The sequence below is a fragment of the Dermacentor albipictus genome, chromosome 2 (genome assembly GCF_038994185.2).
Source record: "Dermacentor albipictus isolate Rhodes 1998 colony chromosome 2, USDA_Dalb.pri_finalv2, whole genome shotgun sequence".
Taxonomy (NCBI): Eukaryota; Metazoa; Arthropoda; class Arachnida; order Ixodida; family Ixodidae; genus Dermacentor; species Dermacentor albipictus.
In genome coordinates this window covers 176,012,765-176,031,430 of record NC_091822.1, presented here as the reverse complement: position 1 = coordinate 176,031,430, position 18,666 = coordinate 176,012,765, and the positions used below count along the sequence as shown (strand labels likewise).

The 18,666-nt window shown below is 45.7% G+C and overlaps 1 protein-coding gene and 1 pseudogene across 2 annotated transcripts in view; one reads left to right on the top strand and one right to left on the bottom strand.

The window, feature by feature from the left end:
• Nucleotides 1–18,666, bottom strand: part of LOC139056321 (structural maintenance of chromosomes protein 2-like) — an 84,312-nt gene that overhangs the window by 61,424 nt on the left and 4,222 nt on the right. Inside the window, exons 1-2 of one of the 2 annotated variants that reach the window (XM_070534478.1) lie at nt 11,406–11,862; nt 710–871 (exon numbers count right to left, since the gene is read on the bottom strand). In XM_070534478.1, the coding sequence (XP_070390579.1) occupies nt 710–871; nt 11,406–11,723 (480 nt within the window). In that variant the 5' untranslated portion in view covers nt 11,724–11,862. Of the gene's footprint in view, nt 1–709; nt 872–11,405; nt 11,863–18,666 lie in introns of those variants that run through there. The other variant, XM_070534479.1, reaches the window with a different exon arrangement.
• On the top strand, nt 11,923–18,427 carry LOC139056322 (uncharacterized; annotated as a pseudogene).

Sequence of the window (18,666 nt, the reverse complement as noted above, 5' to 3'; positions counted from 1 at the left end):
ACAAAGGCTTCATGTATTCCTCATGGTGTTACTGTCATGTGTGGGTAAATATAATAAGTGGATAATCTATTCTTAGTATGAATTGGCACACAAATTGCAACGTCCGAGAACATTAAAATCAAGAAAGCACATACGTGCTATGAACACATGTCCTCAAGTGTTTGCAAAAAACAGTGAAAGAAATAATACACCATTGTGGAGAAGGAAGAGAAAATAAGCAGCCTGTGCGAGCGTTCTACTTTATTTATGAATATGAAATTTAACGCAAACAAAATGTTCAACTTCAGTGCATAAACACACAAAAATGTCCCAGGTTACGTTATTGCCTTGAATAATGTACAACAAACGTACAAACTGATTGTTGCAGTACCTGCATCAAATAGGGCTGCATGCATTTGTTTGATGCCCTTTTGCTCATTTTTACTACACATGCATTACAACAACTCCCCCACAGTGAACAACTTTCGACCGTAGTGCTAATACTTCGTTGCTACAGCACAGTGTAGTTGCTCTATGACATGGGCTACATGTTCCACTGTCTAGCCAGCAGTTAGGCATCTTCAACGTTCTCCACCGTGGGTACATCATTTGGGAGATCGCATGTAACAGAGCGATATCAATTGGGTTATGATGTGTCGTGCTTTGCGGCGCATGGGTAAGACCCAGTCGCAACGCAGATGACCATAATTCACAAGCCAGTCCAACAAACCTCAGTTGGCTTCATGTTGAGCACTTTGGTGATACGGCCCTGCATAATCAGGAAGTGAGGGTTGTTGACGTTGAGTTGCACTGATCCAAACAAGTCCTGCACCCGGTTGCTGGTTGCCGTCACGCCATTGATGAGGTACTTGTTCCTGCCACCTACCACCACCTGCATCCACCAAACAAAGGCGTTCACAACAGGACATGACTCAACCTGCATTTGTTAATGCAACAGCACTTATTGGCACTGGATAAGCATTGCATACTATGTGAACTTGTACAAGTGAATGCATTACCCTCTGAGGATCTGCTGTACTTGAATAAACATAACGTGACCAAGGATGTAACACAAAGAATTACTGGAAACTTGGACGCAAAAGATGGATTATAACAGGAACTAGCAATCCTTAATGCAACTGTGGTGAAGAGTTCAATGATGATGTTTTAGCACAATGTCATGCGCAGTGCCAGAGTTCTTTCATAACTACGTTGTTTTTCTTCAAACAAAACTTCTGTAAAAATGTTTGATATGGCCACCCAAAGAACCTGTGACCCAAAACAGCGAAGTAAGTGGAGAAACAGTGCATTTTTACCACAAATATTAGGGCACATATCTCTACACTGATATCATCCACAGAATTTATTCCAAATGGATATGCCTCACAAACTCGTGGGCTACGATTCAGAACTTGCAATATGTGCCATAATTAGTGAAATTGTCAGAAAATAAAATTATGATTAATTCATTGTTTAATATTATGGCATGGGTACGCACAAACGGCAGCATCTCCGTTTGCAAGGACAAAGCAACTATGTCATGTTCATTAAGACAAAAAGCTTTACGTTTAACCTAAACACATGGCCATACATGTCAGCCTTATGATTTAAAGGATGCTACGGCCGAAGCCAGAAAATACTGAAATTCGGTGAAAAATATTAAATATTGTTTGATTACTCCTCCCGTTTCCAATTTTTTGAAGGTTTGCAGGTTTTGTTCAGTACAGATGCTGTGAACAGGCACTTTGCTTTTAGATGCAGCAAGAATGGTCTGTGTCACAGTCCTGGATTGATGAAATATTCACATAACAATAACCCAAACTTTCATTGCCGGATAAGTTGATCGTGCTGCTACACAAGTAGCTCTGTATAATCGACATGTCCAGAAAAACAGCTGTAATGAGGTTTATTGGCTGCGGAGGTAGGGTAGCTAACACGGCGGTCAAGCAGCAGCAAAAGTCTCAGCACAAGCAGCAAACCCCGTGCCCAGGTGATGATGAGTGGCCAGCGTTCATCACTTCACTACAATTTTACATCCGTGAATGAAAAGGAGCCGTCCTATGAGCGGGTCACAGTACACCTTAAGGCACTGCACGTGGACAATATCTCGTCCCCGACAGTGCGTTTGAAGACAGCGTGACTGGTTCGAAGACATAGTTCACGGGAGATATGCACCCAATATGCAGTAAGGGCGTTCGTACTTGGGAAGTAGTTTCAATGAGAGACCAGCTGCGTTGGCAGGAACTGACAACCACACAAGCACGCCAGGAAGGAAAGTGGGTGCATCAGTATTGGTGGGGCAACTGCTCTTCTGGTGTTCCTGGTTACATGAAGTTGAGGCCTGTGCGAGTTCACGGCATTCCTCAGCAGTGTCTCGCAGCAGCAGAAACGGATGCACACTCGGATGCATCAGGCCAGTATGGGAGAATTGTGTCGATAGTGTGTGACAGATGGTGGCCGTACAATAAGAAAAATAGCGAAAAACCAGTCGTGATCTGTATCGCAGTGTTGTATGCATAAGTGACAAAGGGTAGAACGAGGTCCCAATTTGTGCGGCCAGAGGCGACATATATTACAAGCACGTCGCCAAGCGTATGGTTGAAGCGTTAAGTGAGCCCGTTGGTTAGAGGGCAACAGGCAGTAGTTGTCCGAGGAACAACACGGCATCGATCGAGGATGGCCTCAACGACATCGGACAAAAAGGCGCAGCCGTGATCACTGAGCAGTGCCTGGAGTGGACCATGGCGAAGAATAAAACTGCAAAGGAGGAACGACACAACATTGCGCGGTGTAGCTGCCGTTAGGGTGGCGGTGTCAGCGTATTGTGCAAGATCATCAATTGTGACGATGGCCCAGCAGTTACCAGCAGTTGTTAGGGGAAGTGGCCCAGCTAAATCAATGCTGACACGTTCTAATGGCTGTGCAGGGCAAGGTAGAGGCTGTGGAGCACTTGGCAACTCGGGGGCAGATTTGCGATGTTAGAAATCAGGTCAAGAGCGAACAAACTTTCAAACATAGTTGTACATCTCTCACCAGTAGTACTGCTGTCAAAGACGGTAAGTTTTGAACTCCCAAGTGACCACACTGCAGATCAGCCTGGAAGGATATGCAGATTTCGGAGAGCAGGCTTCGAGGTATTACCAATAACCACTGGCAGCCGTCTGAGAAATAATTACATTGGTGAAGCAGGTCACCGTGAATGGCAAAATTGTGAGCTTGACAACGCAGCATGCGAGTTGTCGGTCGTGTTGACGAATCGGAGAGAGTCTATTAAGGAGGCAATCCAGTGGTCCTTGCACTGCTCGGAAGTGATGGTTCCAATGTCAATGGAAGAAATGGTAGACTGAGATGCTGAGGAACAGGGAATGTTGTCGGGCAAGGGAGAGCGTGACAGGGTGTCCGCATCAGAACGCTGGTGTCCATTTTGGTACACGACGTGGATGTTAAAGTCTTGTAGCCGAAGTGCCTGGCAAGCAAGGTGGCCTGAAGGATCTTTTGAAGAGAGCCAACAAAGTGCATGATGGTCTGTGACAACATCGAATGGGCGACCATACAAATAAGGACGGAACTTAGCAATGGCCCAGATGATGGCTAAACATTCTTTCTCAGTCCCACTGTAGTTGCCCTCGGCTTTTGTCAGTGTTCGACTTGCGTATGCAACGACAAATTCACCAAATGTACGTTTACATTGCACAAGGACAGCGCTGAGGCCGACACCGCTGGAATTCATGTGCACTTTCATAGGGGCTGTGGGGTCATAATAGCCCAAAATTGTAGGTGAAGTAAGAAGATGGCACAGACTCATGAAAGCATCCTCGCACTTCGATGACCATGAGGAGAGAGTGCCATTGCTTCCGAGCAGCTTTGTCAGGGGTGATATGATGGTGGCAAAACTTCTAATGAACCACCTGAAGTAGCAAGAGAGTCCAACGAAACTACGTACTAGTTCTTTTATCGACGTTGGTTTACGGAATTCTGCAACGGCTGAAGTTTGGTCAGATCGGGGAGGACGCTGTCCTTGAATACGACATGACTGAGTATTGTAAGCTGTCTTGCTGAAAAGCAGCCCTTTCTTAAGTTCCGATGCAGGCCAGTATTCGTCAAGCTTGTCAGGACACATTTAAGCTGCTGAAGATGCGCGGTGAAGCCCGGACCATACAGAATATCATCAAGATAGCACAGGCGTGTGTGCCACTTCAAGCCACGAAAAACTGTGTCCATCATGTGCTCAGATGTTGCAGGTGCATTACAAAGTTAAAAAGGCGTGTTCAATTCATATAAGCCATCAGGCATAACAAATGCTGTCTTCGGCTGGTCAACTTCTGCCACTGACACTTGCCAATATCCCTGAGGCAAATCTAATGAAGAAAAGAATTTTGCACCTTGCAGGCAGTCAGTGGCGTCATCTATGTGCGGTAAGGGATAACATCCTTGCAAGTGAATTTGTTGAGGTGTCGGTAGTCTATACAGAAGCGAACAGAGCCATCGTTTTTTGTAACAGGAGACACCCACGCGAATCACCTGACAGCAAAGAATGTCGTCGACTTGCTCATTGATGACATGACGCTCAGAAGCAAATACACCATATGGATGTTGTTGCAATAGCGGGTGGGAGGTGGTGCCAATGGCATGCATAACTGTGGACGTGCAGTCCAAAGAAGTTTGTGTGACATCGAAAAAAGAACAAAATTCATTTAACACACATAGGAGCTGTGAATGCTAGACTGGTGTAAGATCATCAGCGATGGAGGTACCAAACACGTCGGTGGACAATTCTGTAGACATAGATAAAGCATGCAGGTTAGGGTGGCTGGCAGAGGCTGCATCATCAATGCATATGTCAATGACTTGCTTGTCTTCTATGGCTTCCACACTGCCTAGGCATTCTCCTCGAAGCAGTGTCACAGGATACGGAAGCGGGTTCGAAAAAAAGAGGTTGCTGCTGCCTTGCATAATGTCAACAGCAGCAAAAGGTAGCACAACAGCTTTCGGTTTAAGGAACAGGCCAGATGGAGAAAATAGTGCAACTGCGTCAGAGAAGCTGCTGCAGCACACGGGCAAAAGCGCTGAGGCATTGGGGGAATGTTCATATCTTTCTTCACAAGCAGTTCACAGGGAATGGGCAGAATGTTGGCTGAGGCATTGGAGGGAATATTTGTACCTTCCTTCACAAGCAGTTTACAGGGAATGGGCAGAATGTCGGCTAAGGTCACATTTACCAAAGGTGATAATTCAACTTCAGCATGTGCACAATCAATGACGACGTTACGATGTGAAAGAAAGTCCCAACCGAGGACAACGTCATGAGAGCGCGAAGAAATAACAATAAATTCAATGGTATACAGGACATCCTCAATAACCACCCGTGCCGCCAGAGGGTGAACATGCTGAGCACCTGCTGGGCAAAGAGAGAACCCTAAAAGTGGCGTAACTTTCCGAAGTCACCGACAGAGTTTTGCATGTATAAAAGAGATGGCGGCTTCAGTGTCCACAAGAGCTAATGCGCATACACCTTCAACACAAACTTCTATAAAATTTGATGGGCGACTGTGAGGACTTGTGTAGTCTGACGGCACCGCAGTCCTTGCCTCGTGGGCTGTGACAATCAGTTTTCCTCTTCTCAAGTTATATAACGAGGTCACATCGGCAATAGTGAGCAGCGACGCGGAGAAGGTGAACGGTGGGTAACGGGCATTGGTCGAACAGCTGATGGGGCCGAAGACGAGTCCCAAGAGCTGCAAAATGGCTTTGGCACGCCTGTATCAGGGGACGTCATGAGTGATGCAGCACCAGTTGATTGAGCACGTCGACAAAAGTGGGTTATGTGACTGGCGCAGCCACAAACAAAGCATATTGGCCAATCAACGGACATACGCCACGAGTTTGCGACGGCAGGTACAGTCCAGGTCACATGGCACAGTGTACGTGCCGCTTGGTGAAACAACTGGACGGCAACATGGGGTAGCACGTCAGCATAACTGAGGGGCAGAGCTGCAGCTACAGGGGATGGTCGGGGCCTGGTGACGACTTCAGCATAACTGAGAGGCACCGCTACAGGGATTTATTGGCGGTGAAGGGACAAGGCCCCGGCAATTTTTTGCTCAATCGCGTGGCAGAGCGAGGGCCCAAAATCTGGAGCAGGCTGTTGAATATGCCGTGGCTGAACGAAGGGCACTAAGGAAAGCTGGCAGGCAACTTCCTCACGCACAAATTCCTTTTATCAGTGAGCAGCATTGACTGGTCGGAAATGGCAGCCAATCCAGCCAAATGTTGGTCGTGCGAAGGTCTGCTACAAAGCGCAGATTCTTCGCAAGCTGCATGCTGAAAACGTCATCCACTATTCCTTTCATAACATTCTTGATTCGGTCTGACACTGATGTGGTCACATCACTCTCTTGCACAAATCTAGAATGTCTTTTTGTAGCTTGTGAATGATTCACCCAGCCGCTGACATCGTTTCCACAAACGCTGCTGTGCACGCAACTTGCGAAACACGTCTTGGCTGTAGACGTGTAGACTGCAGACGTGTCTTGGCCGTAGAGCTGTAAACACGTCTACGAAAGAGGTCTTAAATACAGACCATGTCTGGAAATCCCTTTCATGGTTCTTGTACCAGAGTCTGGCCACACCCATGAGGTAGAACATTACGTTGTTCATGCTTTGCGGCATCGTCTCATTTGTTGTGCATGCCTACCTCTCATACAAGAGCTAATCCTCCATGTTGTTCTCATCCGTGCCACTGAAAATAGCGGGGTCCCTCTGGCGGAGAACGCGACCGACTGAGGAGGAGGCTCCTGCGGGGATGCATCGTCGGGCATGGTAGACGGTAGCATGCGGGATCATAGTTCTAGCATGGTCATTTTCAAAATACCTAGCACCTTCCACCAATTGTGATGGGGTTCATTGGCTGTGGATTGAGAGCAGCTAATGCGGCAGTCAAGCTACAGCAAGAGTCCCAGCACGAGCAACGAACCCCATGTCGAGCGCTGGTTATGATGATTGGCGAGTGTTCGTCATCTTCCCCACACAGCCTATGAAAAATTGGTCAGTGACTGTGTTTGTATTCTTTTGGCATAAGGTGTGCCCCTAAAACAGTCACAAGCTACAAATAATAAAATAATTGGTTTCAACACAGCCATACAAAACAAGCTTCCAAAAATCAAGAATTTTACTATAAAGTTTGGGCAGCTATACAGTTATACATATAGGTGTACTTTGCCTTTACTCAATTCTCCCTTGTGGAGCCTGTAATGCAGTAAAAGTTCGCAGTTCCACCCGAAAGGCGAAGCACCGATTGCGATAGCAAATTAGTAGATAGCTGTACGAAATAAGGATAGTCGTTTTATCAGCCATATAAACTCGTAAACATTCGCTCACTAACTAAATTAACAATGATAGAATGCACGCCAGTGACTTCGACAGTGCTCATCGCCCAACGCAAGTGGAGACTAATAAACAATTAAAGTATTCTTTGAGTTAGGGTCCAGTGGTACCGAATTGGAAGCTCTCGGCACTCCCCTGGTACACTCAAGAAATGTTCGAGTGATAGCCGAGAACATCAGCAGTGGTCGCAATTGTATTGACCCAGTTGAAACAGCTGATTCAGGCAAGTTGCGAGCAGCATTGCGTGTCGCCAGATTTCAGACTAATTTGCAAATCTTCATTCTCAACTAAGAATGGCTTTTTAGGCCTGCTCCAAGGAAATATTTGTTACCTGATACAATATCTTAAATGCATGGGGTCTTATGAGAAATTTGAGTAGAATTACAATTACTTAATTATAACCAATTTCGTTTTAACGATATCTGACTACTCTGAACCTCAAGTCCATCTACTTTGTATGCATTTAAATAAATAAATGAAATAAATAAATGAAAGAAGAAAAAAAATAGGCACACATTGACAGGCAGTTTCAAATAGAGGTTTATATTTGTAACAAAGATAACGCAGTGAATACATATTAGCTGTTTACAGAGAGAGATAGAGGAGAAACACCAACTGGCCCTCGGAAGGCAAATCCCATTCCTGTGCTACCACAATGACGAGAGCGCCGGATCGTCAAAAGTTATATGTCTAGTCCCAATATATATATCATCGTCATCATTTATTGTCCCTTAAGGACCCCTTTCAGGGTATTAAATAGGGGGGGGGGGGGGCAAAAGCATCAAGAAACACTATGATCATGATTATACAATGGTTAACTCATTTGTACAACGGTAAACAAAACTTAGTATACATGCAAGTCGATGATGGGCAAGAAAAATTTTAAACAAAACAAAGTAAGGTACGAACGACAGTAAAAATGGCAACACAAACGGCAATATACCAGAGCAGTAAAAAAAAAAAAGTTAGAGGTTAGGGTAACAGCATAGTAGTGGTAGGTTAAGGGTTTTAAAAACATGACAATAGGTGTCTAAATTTATCTGGATCACTTTCATTTACTGTACTGTTGGGCAGTGCGTTCCACAATTCAATAGCACTAGGTAAGAAAGAGTTGTTGAAAGTATCAGAGGAACCATGAAGACGTTGTAGACTCAAGTTGTTAAAGAGACGCTTAGAAGAGCGGTTGGGCGGAAGTAAAAGAGTATTCCTGAGATGTGGGAAATTATAATAGAATTTGTGGAAAAGGGAAAGTTGTGAAATCTTCGTACGAAGTGTTAGGCTAGGAATGCTGAGGGATGATTTAATGCCGCTTATACTTGTATGCCAGTCATAGTTTGAAGCGATAGAGCAAGTCGCACGATTCAGCACTGCTTCGAACGAGTTAAGATAATACTGGCGAGGGTTCCAAATTGCTGAGGCATACTCAAGTTTAGTCCGAAGGAACGTTTCACAGGTGAGCTTGCGCATGGGATCGGGAGACAGAAAAATCGATCTTTTGAGTAGGCCAAGTGATTTAGAACAGTCGTTTATAAGTAGAGTTATGTGTGCAGACCACATAAGCCAATTAGTGGTAGTAACGCCTAGATAACGGCAAGAGTCAACTTGAATGCGGGCTGTGGAATTAAGAGAGTACTGGTGGTTAATGATTTCCCACTTGCGAGTTACACACACATACTTGCACTTGGAAATGTTGAGGGACATGAGCCAAACAGAGCACCAATGTGCTATTTTGCTTAGGTCTTCCTGGAGTATTAGTTGGTCATTATGGGAGGATATGCGCCGATACAGGACGCAGTCATCAGCGAATAACCGAATTGATGAAAGAAAGCTGTTAGGGAGGTCATCTACAAAAATTAGAAACAAAAGATGCCCGAGCACAGAGCCCTGTGGTACACCTCACAAGACTGGACTACTTGAGGTTATCGATGACAGTGTGCTGTGAGTGGTTTGTGAGAAAACATTAAATCCAGGACAATACAAGTGGGTCGAGAATAAGACAAGCAAGTTACGCGGTAAGACGTAGATGGGCGACACAATCAAACGCCTTTGCAAAATCAAGATAGATAACATCAGTTTGGAAACGGGAGTCAAGGTGGAGGTGAAGGTCTGTGGCGAATTCGAACAGCTGTGTTTCACATGAGTGGCCTCGTCTAAATCCATGTGGACCAGGAAAGAAAAAAGAGTGCTTGTCTAAATGAGATGCAATGCTGGAGTACAATATATGCTCTAGAATTTTACAATGTATGCAAACGGAAATAGGGCGGTAATTACATGGACTGGAACGACTACCGGATTTGTGCATAGGTACAACACTGCTAATTTTCCAATCATTCGGAATAGTGGAAGAGGCAATAGATTGAGTGAAAATCAACTTCAAGAAGAGGCTAGATTGCGATTTCGTGCCCTTTAAAGCTTTGGCCGTTATGCCGTCTGGACCTGGCGCACTGGAAAGCTTAAGGTTATCGATTAAATTGGAGATTCCTCGAGTAGTTACAATAACAGCCGGCATTCTGAATAGCGAGTAGATGGCAACGTAGGAATATCAGTGGGAGGTTCATTAGTGAAAACCGAGAAAAAATAAGAGTTCATGACATTGGGATGCTAATTTACTGAAACAGGAGACCCATCCGAGTTGATAATTGCGATACTATTACATGAAGTATGTTTAAGTGATAATGAGTTCCAGAATTTGCGAGGGTTGTCACGCAGAATGCTCAGCAGGTCCTGGTGGAAATATTTGTGTTTAGATTGTCTCAGCAAACTTGCGTATTCCCGCAATACCATGGAGTATTTTTCCCATTTTGGCGGATTGTTGCGTCGTTTGAGTTCACGGAAAATGCGCTTTTTTTTTTCTAGTTGCTTAAGGTTGTTCGAATACCAAGGTCCTGGACAAATGCTTTCACATTTTGGAAACTACAATTGAACAATTTCTCTTTTTATTCCAAGTGTTCTTGCACTTGAAGTCGCCTGTACTCCTATTTTGTTTTGCTGCATTACTTAACCTGCGTTATTTCAATTCATTCTTGATGTAACATCTTTGACTTATGTATGTCTATGACGCCCCCCCCCCCCTTATGTAATACCCTGTAAAGGGTCCTTAAGGGTCCAATAAATGATGATGATGATGAATACGTACAAGAGGAACATGAGCATCAAGAAGAGACAGAAGTTTATCTTTATAAAGTAACCAGTTTTGCTCAACTGTTCTGAAAGGGGCTGATTGATGGAAGTCTACAAAAAACGATTCTAGCTGATTGTGAATATCTGTATAGTTTGCTTTATTGTAATCTCGGATGTACATAATAGACGGCTGTCGGGTAGGAACTTCTATAGCTATGTACTGTTCTACATTATATATATATATATATATATATATATATATATATATATATATATATATATATATATATATATAGAGAGAGAGAGAGAGAGAGAGAGAGAGAAATGCAGTTTCTTAACGACTATGTAAAGAACGCGACCGAGTTCCTGGCGGCGCGAAGCGGACAAACGACATGCGTCCTTGATGACGTCACAACGAACTACCGACGAATCGCAACCTCGCGGAGCGATCAAAAAAAAAAAAAAACGTTCGAACTGCGTGGAGCGATTCGAAACGGGAATTGCTCTCCGACGCTGCTCAAAATGCGGGACGTAGGAAGCGGTCCGAGCTTGCACGACAGTCACCGACGAGATTATTTTCGCGCACAATGAATGGGAGCAAACGGTGAAGTGTACGGGACCATGTGGATCCGGAATTTCTTTAAGTCTGGGCAAGTTTCAGTACATAAGACACAAATGTTGCAGCAAGCACTGAAATATAACGGGTACCATGGCCAGCTTGAACGGAAGATCGAACCAGCTTTTTTTTTTGTATGTTCCAATCAGAAGTAAGATGCAGCAACGACGGACGGCAGACGAACGGCAGTATTTCTACAGACGACCCTGGCCGAACCGTACGGATAAGGTAGCCCAGAACAGCGAAGAGAAATGTACGGAAAACTACCGCCTGGCGGTAGCTCCAAACTACGCCACAGCTACCATACCTGTCTCGTGATGGTGAACTCGTCGTAATGTTCGTAGCCGACGGGCTTCTGACGTGGGTCGCGGTTGTCGAAAGTGATTGAAACCGTCGCCTTGGTGATGCCCGCCTGGCCGTTCTTGTACACAAGGTCCTGCAAGTTGACGGCACGCACCTGCGACAGGTTGCTGATGCCCAGCACGAAACATATTGAGTCGAGGATATTGCTTTTGCCACTGCCGTTGAGGCCCGTGATCGCATTGAAGAGTGGGTCGAACCCTTTGATGTCGACCCGCTGTCCGTACGACTTGAAGCCGTCGATGGTTATACTCTTTATGTGCATCGCGGTATATCAGTGTTTAACGCGTCCGCTGGCACAATTCCAACGTACCAGGAACGACGCGAACGCAAGCGCGAGCGCTCACGCGAGCGCGAGCGCTCACGCGCTGTCGTTACCGCCATATTCCACGCACTTTTGAACGAGCCGCCATAGACTAAAACAACTTTAAGAAGGAGAACTGTACCTTCCGCCGTGGTTCGAAAATAAGCAGCGGCAGCGCATGGAACTTACTTTGGCGGACGCCAGATGACGTTGCTCAATCCGGAAGCGGAAGTGAAATTTTTTTTTTAGAGCAAAATTCAATATGGCCGTTTTTTGCCGGTCGCGTACGCTGGTACGCGCCGTGCTTGCCCTGCAGGCTATGCGGCATGCCTCAATGCCTTCGCTGCCGCGTAGCTGGTGCGTTCTAATTGCCAAGAGCCTCTACTGACGCCCATACAAACAAGCCACAAGTGAGTGAACAGAACGCGCGACTTTATTGGCAGAAGACAAGCAGTGTACATTCTCGTGCAATAGCAGAAATAAAGGGTCTGTTCGATTCGCCTGCACCACTGTGAACCAGTTCACGGCAAGTTCCGCACTTTTGCAGCGCCAGTTCAGTGGTGCAGCTGCATCGCGACACTAGCGCCCCGGAGAAACGAATGCCAAGGTGCAGGTGTGCAGGCCTTCTGCGTCGTGCCGCCCGTTGTTTACGCGCTGGTGAATTTGTATGTGACTTGTGCTATTTGCGTTGCGCTGTTTGCGGTTGTAGAAAAATTGGTCAGGTCTGGTGTGTGTGTGTGTGTGTGTGTGTTGTGTGTGAGCATCGCTGCTGCACTGAACGACGACGATGAACTGTGCCACACTCTCAACTGTCGTTCAAGTAGCCATGGACCTTGTGGACTCGGACAGTGATGAGGAGTTCGACGACTTGGTCGTAATGTTGGCCGTAAAGCTGGTGAGGAAAGACCGAAATCGTATTCCACGATACTATGAAGACGTCGTTGGCAGCTATTTTGAGTTTGAGTTTAAGCGGCTCTTCCGACTGTCACGCGAGACCTTTAACTGTCTTGCAGACCGCTATCAAGCGTCACCGTTCTTCCCAGCAGCTCGTGGAGGGCGCGCGCGAATCAGTGCCGAAAAAACGTCTCATCGTTTTGAGCTATCTTGGGAGCCAGTGCAGCATGTACTCAATTGCAGACAGATTTGATGTTACAGAGTCATCTGTGCACGCATGCATTGAGAGGGTGCTCAACCTTTTACGTAGCATGAGTGAAGAAGTGATCGCGTGGCCGGACCAGCAAGAGCAAGAACGTAGCAAGGGTGGCTTCTTAATAAAGAGCGCTGGGAAGGGACCACGAAACACAATTGGCTGCGTGGACGGAAGCCACATAGAGATAAACACCCCGACCGAATCCCCGCACTCGTACTTCAACCGGAAAAAGTTTCCTTCTTTGATCCTGCAAGGCATATGCAACCGTGAGAATAGGTTCATAGATGTGCTAATTGGATTTCCCGGCTCGGCGCACGACGCCAGGGTGCTCCGCGAAGGCCCCTTTTTTGAAGCTGCAGCAACCAAATGCAGCAATGGTTACATCTTGGGGGATTCAGCCTATCCGTTGCTACCATGGCTTATGACACATTACAAGGATACGCAGCGGAGCTTCCCCTCCTGGAAAAGGAAATATAACAAGTGCCATTCTCAGCAGCAAGTTGCCATTGAGGTGACATTTGGTATACTCAAGCAGCGATTTCGCAGGCTGTACTTGGTGGACGCAGCCAGCATCAAGCAGTGCTGCCTTATAATCATGGGCGCATGCGTCCTGCACAACTTATGCAATGAGGAGAGAGATTTCTTCGAAGAGCTGCAGGAACTCCCGGATTTAGAGGAAGTCGGAAACGATGAGGACAGTGGCAATGTTGTTGACCGCAGTGTGGCAGGCTACAGTGAGAGCCTGCGAAAGGCAATTGCCGAAAAGCAGTGCTAAAACACAGAGTTGCATATCCTTGTGCCGCTAGCAGTACTTATGCAGATAAGTTTTGCTTCACTCTGTGTAATGCTGCAAATGTACTTTCTGAGACAATGTTTGTGAAAGATAAAGAATCGAGACGTTTGGGGCCTGCAAGCCCCAGGCTACTTTGTATGGTTGTGTTGTGTTGCGTGGTGATAATACACAACACACCCACACACACATTTTTTGAAAATTTTTATTCGGGAGCCGTTGTGGCAACTTTCTCGACAGCTGTAACGAGCCGCTCTAGCAAAGCCATTTTCCTATCAAAGCGTTCGGCCCGCTCTTCCTTCGCCTCTTTAAATTCTCTTAAAAGGGCATTCAACGACGTGGTGTCCTTTTTTCTTCGCACGGCATCCTTAGGGCGTGCATTCATAGCTGCAGCTGATGCAGGCCTTGGCAGGGGTTTGCTCGCTGACAATTCTGGCTCTGTGTCAGTGCCGTCATCAGCGCCGGGAGACATGCTGAAAAACAATGTGCAGGATTAACGGGGATAACTAAACTTCTGTCAAAATGACGCAACTGCACCTGCTGTCTTTCTCAATTGTGGCACCAGGCTTCATCAGCACTGTCGGTGTTATGTGGTGTTCTTTCTCAAGAACATCACTTAGCTCTCTACGAAAGAAGGAAAGAATTAGTTGCAAATACAAAAGCCAGAGACTGTATGCAATAGTCAACAGCACTCACTCTTCATATTCACACAAGGCCGTTGAGTGCCCGGACGAATTGTTTTTTGTTTTAGTCTTCTTATATGAGCGTTCAAGGCTTTTCCATTTATTCTGCACCTGCAGCTCGGTCATCACAACTGAGAACTCTGTATTAATCATACGAGCAATTTCTTGCCACATGGCCTTTTTTGTCCTGTGAAAAAAAAAAAGTAATGGATTAAAATTTGGCAATTCTAGCACATCAAAAGCTGCTGAAGTATTCTCACAAGCGCCAAAGTAAACAAAGTTGAAATTCAACTTTTTGTAAACAAGTCAATGAGAAAGTAAATGAAACTTGCTTAAGGCCGCCTTTTTTCCCGACGAGAGGATTCAGCTCTTTATATTTCAAAATGAGGAACCGGGTCCTCCGAGCACTCCAAAGTTCTGCCTCGGAGGATCTGGATCGCTCCTCCATCGGTGTGACGCCGAGGTTCGCAGGCATTGCCTCCATGGCAGATGACTGGTCAGTGTCTTGAAATATCACCGTGATGACCGTTCCATCTGTGACAGAAAGTAGTACCACATTGAGTTGTAGGTATGCATTTACTCTGGACTAACGTATTCGAAACTTCACACGCGGGCTCAGCAGTAAAGAGGACCGACTTGTCAACCTATGCACTCAGACGTAGATGTACATGTAGAGTCTTGTGACCTAGAGGCACGTACCCACTCTGGGGGATTGGCCAAGAATTGGGTAGTTTATAGGAAAGTGTCAAATAAGTGAAAATTTCATAATAGCTAAGTAATTATAAAATACAAAGATTGTAGAGCCTGCATGATTTTACGAAAATGGAAATTCTACCATATTTATAATAAAACAGTTCAAATTAAATTTTAGTGAATGAAAAGGAGGCTTAAAATTTTGTATTTAGAGTTGAAATCTCATTGATCCTAAAAGAAAATCTTGGCAGCGCTAACCTGCCCGTCGATATGCCGAAGTGTAGGGGCACCCAAAGATAGCACACTTTGAACAGTTAAATCTAATCCAAGAAGGCGGAGTGGTATTTGTAGGTTCGTTTACTTAAGCTAATAAATCGTCGACAAGAACTTAAAAAAAATGTTCTATGGTCTTATCTTCACTACATATGTGACAAATCGGTGAGGGTGTCAGAATACAGCAGTTACTTCAATTTTTTTCTCGATCGGCATACGAGTTTGTTGTATGCAATGCAACAAATAAACGTTAACGCCTCCTTTATTTCCTTTTATCGCAGCCAACATTTTTAATTTTTACGCACGTTACTACGTACTTACTATTCCCTCCGCCTTTGCTGCACGGGAAACAAAGTGCGATAAATTTCCTGATCAGGATAACGCATTTTATACACTTACTGGCATATTGACAAACAGGCACACTGCTGTAGCTAAACAACGAATACATCGTGTTCACCATATTCACAGGCGCTGACAGCTTATTTGAAGGAGCTTACAACAAGAAATTGACCCCATGTGACTAAAAAGGGTTAACATACCTGGCGTTCTGTAGGCAAATCCATCGCCGAAGGGAACGCGACTCCCATCCTCGTCGACTACAGGGGTAACCTGAGTTTGTACCCCATCTACAAGTACAGACAGCGTCTGCAAGTCGTTCGCTGACATCGTCTGCTGTTGTCGGCTCTCAAATGTGGAAGCTCGTGAACCACGCTTGCACCAACGCGGCACCACAGGCAGAGAAGGTTCTGAAAATTCCTGAACCAGCACTGCACCTTTGCTGCACTTTTTGAAACGAACGCTAGGGTGCAGGGGGCGCTAGGCTGCACCGCTGAAACGAACGGCAAGGTGCGGCACCGCGTGAACTGGTTCAAGTGGTGCAGCTGAATCGAATAGACCCAAAATTTGCATGTCGAGATACGCTGGAATCATTGACGCGAGCTTGTAAACGGCTCACCGTCGTCGTGGCACGTGGTGGTCAGGTTAACGAGCAAGAACCAGCAGCGGAAACATATTGGACAGAGTGTGCCACTTGTTTGCAGCGACAGTTGCCGTTAAAAATGCCCAAATTGCATTGCGAAGCAATCGGGAGACGCAGCCTACACAGCGACATGGGCTACCCCAGATTTTAGCCGTTCACTCCTTTCCAACCTGCACGTTTCTTTTCTTTCGGGGGCCGCTAATGTGTGGCTCACACTTGGTGTCTCACATTGTCTCGCTATGGACAAGTCGCTTTCGTGGGCATCGCCTCCATCAGCTACTTTTGCGGGCCTTTCCACCCATCTAGCTATCAACTTCATACGCATCGGACTATGTAAGCACGTATGCTGGTCTCCGTTCATGCCTAATCGCGGCCGAGAAAGGCCAGAGGCACAATATGCCCATTGCTGCAGCAGGAAGGCGCGAACGGGGAGCACGAATCACGGTGCATGAAAATTGGGAGTCTATGTCGCTGTGCAGGCTGCAGGAGCGAATGCTTACTTCGAGAGACTGCTTCCCAGTGCAACCGACCAGGCCGCAATATTCTCAAAACATAACACTGCGCTGCAGAGGGTGCTAAGAATCACTGGCTCCGGACAGGCTGCCAATGGAATATGAACCTGGCAACGTTTAACGCTAGAACGTTATCTAGTGAGGCGAGTCTAGCAGTGCTATTGGAGGAATTAGAGGGCACTAAATGGGATATAATAGGGCTCAGTGAAGTTAGGAGGCCAAAAGAAGCATATACAGTGCTAAAAAGTGGGCACGTCCTGTGCTACAGGGGCTTAGCGGAGAGAAGAGAACTAGGAGTCGGATTCCTGATTAATAAGAATATAGCTGGTAACATACAGGAATTCTATAGCATTAACGAGAGGGTGGCAAGTCTTGTTGTGAAACTTAATAAGAGGTACAAAATGAAGATTGTACAAGTCTACGCCCCTACATCCAGTCATGATGACCAGGAAGTCGAAAGCTTCTATGAAGACGTGGAATTGGCGATGGGTAGAGTGAAAACTAAATACACTATACTAATGGGCGACTTTAATGCCAAGGTAGGCAAGAAGCAGGCTGGAGACAAGGCAGTGGGGGATTATGGAATAGGCGCTAGGAATAGCAGGGGAGAGTTATTAGTAGAGTTTGCGGAACAGAATAATATGAGGATGATGAATACCTTCTTCCGCAAGCGGGATAGCCGAAAGTGGACGTGGAGGAGCCCGAACGGCGAGACTAGAAATGAAATAGACCTCATACTCTGCGGTAACCCTGGCATCATACAAGATGTGGACGTGCTCGGCAAAGTGCGCTGCAGTGACCACAGGATGGTAAGAACTCGAATTAGCCTACACCTGAGGAGGGAACAGAAGAAACTAGTACATAAGAAGCCGATTAATGAGTTGGCGGTAAGAGGGAAAATAGAAGAATTCCAGATCAAGCTACAGAACAGGTATTCAGCTTTAACTCAGGAAGAGGACCTTAGTGTTGAAACAACGAACGACAATCTTGTGGGCATCATTAAGGAGTGTGCAATGGAAGTTGGTGGTAACTCCATTAGGCAGGGTACCAGCAAACTATCGCAGGAGACGAAAGATCTGATCAAGAAACGCCAATGTATGAAAGCCTCTAACCCTACAGCTAGAATAGAACTGGCAGAACTTTCGAAGTTAATCAACAAGCGGAAGACAGCTGACATAAGGAAGTATAATATGGATAGAATTGAACATGCTCTCAGGAACGGAGGAAGCCTAAAAACAGTGAAGAAGAAACTAGGAATCGGCAAGAATCAGATGTATGCGTTAAGAGACAAAGCTGGCAATATCATTACTAATATGGATGAGATAGTTCAAGTGGCTGAGGAGTTCTATAGAGATTTATACAGTACCAGTGACACCCACGACGATAATGGAAGGGAAAATAGTATAGAGGAATTCGAAGTCCCAAAGGTAACGCCGGAAGAAGTAAAGAAAGCCTTGGGAGATATGCAAAGGGGGAAGGCAGCTGGGGAGGATCAGGTAACAGCAGATTTGTTGAAGGATGGTGGACAGATTGTTCTAGAGGAACTGGCCACCCTGTATACGCAATGCCTCATGACCTCGAGCGTACCGGAATCTTGGAAGAACGCTAACATAATCCTAATTCATAAGAAAGGAGACGCCAAAGACTTGAAAAATTATAGACCGATCAGCTTACTGTCCGTTGCCTACAAACTATTTACTAAGGTAATCGCAAATAGAATCAGGAACACCTTAGACTTCTGTCAAGCAAAGGACCAGGCAGGATTCCGTAAAGGCTACTCAACAATAGATCATATTCACACTATCAATCAGGTAATAGAGAAAT